At 44.8% G+C, this 10,588-nt stretch overlaps 1 protein-coding gene across 1 annotated transcript; it reads left to right on the top strand.

Annotated features, from left to right (window-relative positions):
• Positions 1–9,462: 9,462 nt before the first annotated feature.
• Positions 9,463–10,269, top strand: LOC139826343 (endogenous retrovirus group V member 2 Env polyprotein-like). The gene has a single exon (XM_071801638.1). It carries the CDS (start codon positions 9,463–9,465, stop codon positions 10,267–10,269), a length of 807 nt encoding a protein of 268 aa, XP_071657739.1.
• The last annotated feature ends 319 nt before the right edge of the window (positions 10,270–10,588 follow it).

Raw genomic sequence — 10,588 nt, 5'->3', positions numbered from 1 at the left:
GGCACCCCAAGGTTAGTTTAAGGGACAAGAGGGTCCAAAACAACTTTTATTAAACCGGTGAGAAACAGGGTTTTAGCACTCCAAAAGTGACTTAAATACAGGTACGGATATCAGTTGAGGAAAATTATTAAGGGGCAGTAACTAATACAACAGGCGGTCCACAGAGTGCATGCATATGGCTTCACCCAAAACAATGCCGGAGCCGTCCCTGAGTCCCGGAGGAGTCCACACTTGCCTGAACATGGTGTGGGATTATTTTTAAAGGGATACACGTACTTGTAGTGAGTACGGAAAGTTAGTACACTTGCGATTCTGCGAGGGTAAATTTATTATACACTCACAATCCTGTGAGGGTTAATTTACTTACACATGCAAATGTGCACGGAATATTACACATGCTTATGTGGAAGCACGGGAGGAAAATACATTCGCAATTGTGTGAGGAAATAATTTATACATGTGCTCATATTGAGCACGGAAAGTTACACGTGCAAATGGGCACAGAAAGTACACGTGCTTGTATTAAGCACGGAAAGTACGCATGCAAATGTGCACAGAAAGTTACACGTGCTTATGTGGAAGCACAGGAGGAAAATACAATCGCGATTGTGCGAGGATTAATTTTACACGTGCTCATATTGAGCACAGAAAGTTACACGTGCATATGTGCACGGAAAGTATAAATACACTCGCAATCCTGTGAGAAGTTTTACTCACACACCTGGCGGCAAGGCAAGTGGAGTCTCCATCCCGGGGAGGGGGGGCTCTCGGCGGCAGCATCTTGCTCGTGCTCTGAGAGACCCGCAACAATGGGCGGAGTCTTGACGAGAGTCCCGTTTTTTATATTGGCTGATCAGATCTGACTGTAGGCATTCTAGAAGCTTCTCTGCACCCCCACCCTGGCTGTGGGGGTGCCCCCGAAGCCTCCAAACATCCCCCACACTGGCTGCAGGTGCCCAGCAGCTCACTGGCGCTTCGGCACTCCCTTCTCCTAATGGCCCTGGCCAGGGTGCTCTGGGGCCAAACAAAGAGAGAAGGAGATGTGCCTACTCCTTCCATACTGAAGGAGGGAGGGGGAGAGAGGGGGGTTTGCATCCTGCCACACAAGCTGTGGGGGGTGAGCTGATGGCTGGGAGGGGACTGACTGCTGCAGCGGTGGGCAGCCACATGGGGAAGGCACCCACGGTGTGGGCCACATTGCACTGTGTGCTCATCGTCTTTCTAAGTTCCTTTACCATTGCTGTTACTGCTTGTTCGCTCTTCTTTGTTTTCTCCTTGCTGCCCTGTTAAACTGTTTTTTATCCCAACCCACTTATTTTTTCCTTTATTGTTTTTTTTAATTCTCCTCTCCATCCCACTGGGGGCGGGGGAGGGGTGAGTGAGTGGCATGTGGTTCTAGCTGCAAGCTGGGGTGACCGGGGCTAAACTACAACAGTCCTTTTTTGGAGAGCTGATAGAGGGAACTAACATTTTAAGGGTTAACTAAACATATAATGGGTGCCTACTAACAAACTTTGAGGCTTAGCCACACAATAAGTACTTAGTTTAGAGCTTTATGTAAACTTATGTTAAGAAAAACAGAACCCCATCAAATGCCAAGATAAGAAGTTTTACTGCACCTAGCTGTAAACTTGAGGAGACAAGATAACAAAGATTTACAGCAAAAGGGGGCGCCAGTCTGGTTTCAATCGACTTGGCAGCTTGGGTTCCAGTCAATTCAACATAATGAGCCAAAGGTTAAAAGTTCACTGTGACGAAGCTGAAGGAGCCTTCATCCAAAGACCCCCAAAGACCCCTCCTCAAATTCACCAAGTGACACTGTGCAGGCGCAACAGGGGAGGGTCAAGGAGAGGACTATGGAAATGGTTATCTGAGACTCATTTTAATAAGAAGCGGGGAAAGGTTATGAATATGTATAGGCGTTCCTGGGGTTATTATGAATATGTAACACCTTACTGTATTTAAACACACATCTTATTGTTAGAAGTTGCGCATGAATGGTGGAACGATCCCCCTTGCGCCCGACATCGAAATAAACATATCTGCTTTATAACCTTGTGAGTTGTAAAGTTTTATGACTTTATAGGTTGTAAAGTTGTTTCCGTGCGTAAATTTTCGCGACCACAAAGGGACAAGCTCTGCCCGGCTGTGCAGACCGCCTGAGAGAAACGGACCTCCTAGACATGTCCTGAACCTTTTGTTACAAAGGGGCTTCGCTCCGCTCCGGCTGGTCACCACGGGGGCAGACAACAACCTTTTGCATTAATCGGATAAGGTATGTTTATATTTTACTGTAACACGGGCCTGTAACATGGAGGGCCAGTAACTCGCGAGGGACGCCTGCGCATGGCCAGATTCCCCATATCACAGTATCACGGTATCACAGTATGTTTGGGATTGGAAGGGACCTCAAAAGATCATCTAGTCCAATCCCCCTGCTGGAGCAGGAATGTCTAGATGAGGTCGCACAGGAATGTGTCCAGGCGGGCTTTGAATGTCTCCAGGGAAGGAGACTCCACAACCTCCCTGGGTAGCCTGTTCCAGTGCTCTGTTACCCTCACTGAGAAGAAGTTCTTTCTCAAATTTAAGTGGAACCTCTTGTGTTCCAGCTTGATCCCATTGCCCCTTGTCCTATCATTGTTTGCCACTGAGAAGAGCCTGACTCCATCCTCGTGGCACTCACCCTTTATATATTTATAAACATTAATAAGGTCACCCCTCAGTCTCCTCTTCTCCAAACTAAAGAGACCCAGCTCCCTCAGCCTTTCTTCATAAGGGAGGTGCTCCACTCCCTTAATCATCTTTGTTGCCTTACGCTGGACCCTCTCCAGCAGTTCCCTGTCCTTCTTGAACTGAGGGGCCCAGAACTGGACACAATATTCCAGATGGGGTCTCACCAGGGCAGAGTAGAGGGGAAGGAGGACCTCTCTCGATCTGCTGACCACCCCCCTTGTAATACACCCAAGGATGCCATTAGCCTTCCTGGCCACAAGGGTACAGTGCTGGCTCATGGTCATCCTGTTGTCCACCAGGACCCCCAGGTCCCTTTCCCCTACACTGCTCTCTAATAGGTCATTCCCCAACCTATACTGGAACCTGGGGTTGTTCCTGCCCAGATGCAGGACTCTACACTTTCCCTTGTTAAATTCCATCAGATTATCCCCCGCCCAACTCTCCAGCCTGTCCAGGTCCCGCTGGATGGCAGCACAGCCTTCTGGCGTGTCAGCCACTCCTCCCAGCTTAGTGTCATCAGCAAACTTGCTGATGGTACACTCAATTCCCTCGTCTAAATCGTTAATGAATATATTGAATAATATTGGCCCCAGTACTGACCCCTGAGGCACTCCACTAGATACTGGCCTCCAACTGGACTCCGCACCATTGACCACCACTCTCTGGCTTCTCTCTTTAAGCCAGTTTGCAACCCATCTCACTACTCTATTGTCTAGACCACACCTCCTCAATTTAGCTGTGAGGATGCTGTGAGGGACTGTGTCAAAGGCTTTACTGAAGTCAAGGTAGGCCACATCCACCGCTCTGCCATCATCCATCCACCTTGTTACATTCTCATAAAAGGCTATGAGGTTGGTCAAGCATGACTTACCCTTGGTAAAGCCATGCTGACTGCCCCTAATGACCCTCTTATCCCTGATATGCCTTGAGTGTAAATGGGTACCTAAGGGGGTTACTGACTTGACAACCAGAAGGGGGTCAGCCACTAGCGATCTTTGGGGTAGATCAAGTAACCCTGAGACTTCTGTTGCGTCCCGATTACGGGAGCCAGGATGGACCTGCTAATGACTGTTATGGAAGTGGGAGAAGGGTAAACAGAGTCTCCAGTCATGGGTTCGAGTCCCACTAACAACTGTCAGGGGTTTGAGTCCCGATGGCAATTGACGCCTTATAACATCTTAACCCATGGGAATTGAAATTTATATTGTTGTAGCTGTAATTGGAATACTTATGGTGACAGTTACGTGTTGTATGATCAAGAAGTTTTTGTGCCTGGTATCGTACTTTGTGTGAATGAGTGCTTTGTGTGAATGAGTGCCTGAGACGCAGTCTGACTGCGAAGCAAGTGTGGAGTCCCGATCCGCGGTTCCGTGTTCTCCATGAGGAGACTGGCCGGAGACGGACGAAGCAAATGATAAGTGTTTGTTGAACTAATAGCTAGCTTTGTAATCATGTGTGTTATCTTTATAAGTGCCCAGGCATTCCACATTTATTGTAATAATCTTTAGAGTACAACCATCTGTACAATGAGCAATTTAGCTTTTAACTGTGTGCATGTGGTGAGAAGGTTTTGTGTGTGATAAGCTGTGTCTCATGTCAGCGTACCAAATTTAGCTTTTTGTATGTACATCAGGTAAGAAATCCTTTTTTGGGATAACAGTAGTAATACCTCAGATGAGACACTAATAAAAGCCTTGCCCAGTCCAGCTTGCTGAAGGAAGCGGGGGGGCAGGTGCCGATGGGGCTCCAGCACGCACTGACCTGTTTTGTCAGGGAGACCCAGCAGTACCTCTACCCAGCTGAACAGTAAGCGGCTCAAAGGTGCAATGCTAAAATCGAAATATTGTCTTGATTAAGGGTAATTGTGATCTGTTTGCAAATTTGAACTCAGTTGTTGGTTTGCATGTTTGAACTCAGTATTTTAATTTGCACATTTATATTTGGTGACAAAAGAATTTTGTTTGGGCATATTTTAAAGAAAATTATCCGTAAATGCTATAGGCAATCTGTGTGGAAACCAAATAAGAGAAAGTAGGCAAATAAATTCCACAATGGGTAATTTTCAAGGTGGAATTTTAAAGAAAAGTCCCCTCGGTTGTGTATTAGCTCACTGGAAGGAAATTGTCGGGACGGGGGGCACAGAAAGTAAAAAGACTCTTATCAAATATTGTAATCAAAGGTGGCCACTCTATAAATTAGGGAATGAGGAGTGGTGGCCCATTAATGGGACATTAGATTTAGACACCCTGTCACAACTAATGTTATTTTTAAAGAAGGAAAGAAAATGGGATGAAGCTACATATGTAGACATGTTTTTCACCCTCCGAAGCCATCCTGAGTATCAGAGGGACTGTACAGTAGATCCTTCCCAGGACCCTACTGTATTAGCTTTAGAAAGGGAAAATAAGGAAAAAGGGAAAACTAGTAAACCCCAGAAATGTTGTTCAGGATCAGAGGACCTGCCAGAGTATTACAAGCCGCCAGCGGGAGGTGGGGCTGTGGGGGAACAGGAATGCGGAGCAGTGGGGGGGCAGGAGGAAAGCAGAAGCAGAGAATTTAATCCAGCCACCCCTCAGGGCAGCCCAGTGGCTTCCTGTACTCAAAACAGGGAAATAGTGCAAGCCCCCCTCAGAGAGGCAGTAGGACCAGAGGGAGGTCCAGTTTTAATAAAGGTTCCCTTCTCTTCATTTGATCTTGAAACATGGAAGACGGTAGCAAAAGATTATCGGAGTGATTCTGTGGGGGTTACTAGACATTTTCAGTTCCTGGTTAAACAACATAACCCCGACTGGAATGATACACAACTATTATTAGACCATATGACAGAAACTGAAAAACAATTAATATTGAAAACAGCCCAAGATTTGGCTGTCAATCAAATTGGCAATGACAGGAGGGATGTGAAAGATTGCTTCCCCTTGAGGGATCCACATTGGGATCCAAACAGAAGCAGACAAATGGACTTATTAAACCAATATAGAGACTGGGTTGTGAAAGGGATGGAGCGAGCTATCCCACAAACAATTAATTGGTCAGCTTTGTATGCTATTCAGCAGGGGCCAAAAGAAACCCCTTCAGAATTTCTAGATAAGTTGCGAGATACTATGAGGAGATACACCCCTCTTGACCCAGGTTCAGAAGTAGGATACAGCAGTTAGTGTCGTTATTTATAGGTCAGTCAGCAAACGATATTCGGAGGAAGTTACAGAAACTGAAAACAACAGAAAGTTGGAATTTGGAAACATTGTTAGATGAAGCCTGGAGAGTATTTAGTAACAGGGAAGAAGAAGACCGTCGGAAGGATAGGCGTATGATAGTAGCAGCACTACAAGAGAGTAGGGAACTGAGAATTGGAAGGGCTGGAAGGTTCCGAAAGCCTTTAGAAAGGGATCAGTGTGCATGCTGTGGGAAAAAAGGACACTGGCAAAATGAATGTCGAGAAAGGCACAGAGGAAGTAGGCAAAGGGAGAATCAGACAGTAGCAAATGTTGAAAGAGACTGATGGGGACCTGGGGAATCCACCCTAGCGGATCCACTGGTTGTAATGAAGCTAGGGAAAGAACAAAAAGAAGTGAAATTCTTGGTAGATACGGGAGCAACATTCTCAGTTCTCAATCAAGCGTTAATGCCAATAAGTAATGACTACATAGTAGTAAAGGGAGCTACTGACCAAAGTGAAAGAGCATGCTTTTGTGAACCTTTGAAATAGAGATTGGGTAAACAGGTAGGCTTTAGGATTCCCAGATGTGAGTAAACCATTTTTCCTGTTCTCTCACAAGAAACAGGGAATAGCCTTGGGCATACTGGCACAGGATCTTGGCCCATATCGGTGAGCAGTGGCCTACTTCTCCAAACAATTAGACGCAACGGCAAAGGGGTGTCCTGGATGCCTGCGGGCAGTTGCTGCAGTGGTATTGAATATACAGGAGGCCCGGAAATTTACCATGGGTCAGAAAGTGACTGTGTTAGTGTCCCACACAGTGTCTACAGTCCTGGAAGAAAAAGGGGGACATTGGCTTTCCCCACAAAGGTTTCTCAAGTATTAGGCTATCATGGTGGAACAGGATGATGTAGAAATTATCACAGTATCACAGTATCACAGTATGTTTGGGATTGGAAGGGACCTCAAAAGATCATCTAGTCCAATCCCCCTGCTGGAGCAGGAACGCCTAGGTGAGGTCGCACAGGAATGTGTCCAGGCGGGCTTTGAATGTCTCCAGGGAAGGAGACTCCACAACCTCCCTGGGTAGCCTGTTCCAGTGCTCTGTCACCCTCACTGAGAAGAAGTTCTTTCTCAAATTTAAGTGGAACCTCTTGTGTTCCAGCTTGATCCCATTGCCCCTTGTCCTATCATTGTTTGCCACTGAGAAGAGCCTGACTCCATCCTCGTGGCACTCACCCTTTATATATTTATAAACATTAATAAGGTTACCCCTCAGTCTCCTCTTCTCCAAACTAAAGAGCCCCAGCTCCCTCAGCCTTTCTTCATAAGGGAGATGCTCCACTCCCTTAATCATCTTTGTTGTCACTAACATTGTCAATCCAGCTTCTTTCCTCGGTGGCAACACTGGAGAACTGGTTCATCATGACTGCCTGGAGACCATTGAAGCAACATACTCCAGGTGATCAGATCTAAAAGACAGTCTTGTGGAAAACGCTGAAAACTGGTTTACGGATGGAAGCAGCTATGTCCTGAATGGTGAAAGGCATGCTGGTTATGCTATAACTACTAGCTGTGAAGTGATAGAATCTGGACCTTTCTCTAAAAATACTTCTGCACAAAAGGCAGAAATAATCGCCCTTACTCGTGCTTTGGAATTAGCTCAAGGTAAAACTGTTAATATCTATACTGACTCCAAATATGCTTTTGGGGTTGTGCATGCGCATGGAGCAATTTGGAAAGAAAGGGGACTTTTGAACTCTCAAGGCAAACATATCAAGCATGCGGAGGAGATATTGAAACTGCTGGAAGCAGTTCAACTTCCTAAGAAGGTGGCAATCATGCATATTAAAGCACACCAGAAAGTGAGTTCGGAACTGGAGAAAGGAAATGAACTGGCAGACAGAGAGGCAAAACGAGTGGCTAAGCAAAAGGTAAAAATAGAAAGTGCCCTAGTCCCCGACGGGTAAGTCTCTTTAGAAGGTAAGCCAGAATATACTAAAGAGGACTGAAAACTCATTGCAGATTTAGAGGGATCATATAATAAGGAAGTGTGGGTTCACACCCCACAGGGAAAACTTATCGTTCCCTCCCATCTTGTTTGGCCTTTAGTAAGGGAAGAACATAAGAAAGGACACTGGGGAGCAGAGACACTATATAAACATTTGATCAGGGAAATAAGAGCTAGAAATTTGTATACCACTGTAAGACAGGTGACACAACAGTGTGATCTTTGTCTCCAGACTAATCCCAAAAATATGCCCAAGCTAGAAATGGGTTGAATTGGGAAAGGAAATGGGCCCCGGCAACAATGGCAAATTGATTTTTCAGAACTCCCAAGAAAAGGGGGGTACCAATATTTGTTGGTATTAACTTATACTTTTTCAGGTTGGCCAGAAGCATTCCCTACCAGGGCAGCAAAGGTTTGGGAGGTGACTAGAATATTAATACAGGAAATAATACCAAGGTTTGGAGTTCCAGCTGTTATATCCTCTGACAGAGGGCCACATTTTATTTCAAAAGTGACACAGCAAGTCAGTCGATACTTGGGAATAGACTGGCAACTACATACTCCTTATCACCCTCAATCCAGTGGCCAGGTAGAGAAAATGAATCACTTGATTAAACAACAAATTGCAAAATTGGGGCAGGAAGCTAACCTGGCTTGGCCTCAATCCTTACCTTTGGCTCTTTTGCGTATACGAACAAGGCCAAGAGCAAGGGAAGGATTGAGCCCTTTTGAAATCCTGTATGGGAGGCCCTATAGTGTACAAAAGGGGATGTCTGCACAGGTAGGAGATGAAGTTATGACTTCTTACATGGTGGCATTAGGTAAACAACTTAACCGAATTGGGAAGCATGTGTTTGGGACTCGGGGTAGAGGTTTGGATGGACCAGTACATAGCATCCAACCGGGAGATTATGTTTCTGTAAAGTCTCTTGCAGAAAAGACTTTGGAACCACAATGGGCAGGTCCGTTTCAAGTCCTTCTGACATCCTTCACCGCTATCAAGATTAGAGAACAGAATGCTTGGATTCATCATTCTAGAGTGAAGAAAGCCTGCAAAGCACCATGGAGGGTAACCCAGGTCCAACCTGGAAAATTGTATTTTTCATGATCATAGCCTTAGGATATGGTTGGGATGAAAACTGGCATGTGAAGTTAACCCAAATGACGGGAAACAATTTGAATCTTTCACACTGTTGGATATGTACAGTCCTCCCAAGAGGAATGGAATTACCAATGTTTGGTGTTCCCCATCCAGATTGGCAAGGGGGTGAATGGGGAAAGTGGGATGCATACCGGAATCAAACCTGTCCTTATGGGGAGGATCTGAATGAAACTACAGGAGGAAATTTCAGATTGGTGCCTTGGAATCAAACTGAAATTATGATTTATTCTAGATGTATGAACTGCACAGATAAAATCATTAGTTGGCAAAAATTTCCGAATTGCAGTGAATGTAGTCAGTCGCAGAGTGTAGGAACTTTCAATGTAACCAAGCTGAAAGACCTAGGGTTTAATTACAATGTAAAAAAACATCGGGAAACATAACTTCCCCTCCAAAATGGCAACAACATGTAGCCTAGCTCCTGGGTGGTGGTGGCTTTGTGGGGACAGCCGAGCCAGGAAAAGCCTACCTGATAATTGGCAAGGCCAGTGTACGGGTGGATACATATTACCTCAAGCACAGTTGTTTAACCATTCATACCCACCCCCAGGCATTGTTAGGACGTTATGGAAAAAAACACGTTCAGTATCGAATAACCCTCTCATACAGAGACCCTCTGGATTTCATAGTTTTGCCAGATGGTTTCTTCCTTGGCTAGGGGTTAGTGAGTTAGAAAAGGCCATAGTAAATATATCAGCCACAATAGAGAAGATCGAAAATGCCACTGTGGATGCTCTTCAAGGGCTTCAGGAAGAGATAACATCATTAAGTAAAACAGTCCAACAAAATTGCATGGTTCTAGATCTCTTGACTGCAAAAGAAGGAGGTGTATGTGTAGTAATAAATCAGGGTTGTTGTTCATATATTAACCAGGAGAAACGGGTAGAAACAGACATCCAAAAGATATGGAAACAATCTCAGATCCTCCATCGGATTACTTTAGATGAAACATCATGGGGATTTTCTGAATTATGGGAAAAGCTTACTTCTTGGCTTCCGAATCTGGCTTCGTTATGTTCACTATTTGCAGCCTTAGTAGGGATATTAGTTTTGGGAATACTGATCTGCATAATGATGAAGTGTTTCTTGTGGTGTTGCCAAAGTACTGGGGACACCTATAGCAACTGGAAAAGGCATCAATTAAGGCAAAAATTAGAATCTAACAAATACTTTGAGAAAGAGTTAAATAGGGAATCGTATTAGTTATAGTAAAAGAATTTACTAACTGTCTTGAAAAGGGGTATTGATAGAGGAAATTAACATTTTAAGGGTTAGCTAAACATATAATGGGTGCCTACTAACAAACTAACACTTTAAGGCTTAGCCACACAATAAGTGCTTAGTTTAGAGCTTTATGTAACTTATGTTAAGAAAAACAGAACCCCATCAAATGCCAACATAAGAAGTTTTACTGCACCTAGCTGTAAACTTGAGGAGACAAGATAACAAAGATTTACAGCAAAAGGGGGCACCAGTCTGGTTTCAATCGACTTGGCAGCTTGGGTTCCAGTCAATTCAACAT

This window comes from Patagioenas fasciata, chromosome W (assembly GCF_037038585.1).
Source record: "Patagioenas fasciata isolate bPatFas1 chromosome W, bPatFas1.hap1, whole genome shotgun sequence".
Lineage (NCBI taxonomy): Eukaryota > Metazoa > Chordata > Aves > Columbiformes > Columbidae > Patagioenas > Patagioenas fasciata.
Note: the sequence above shows the minus strand (reverse complement) of the source record. Positions and strands in the feature narration are given on the sequence as shown.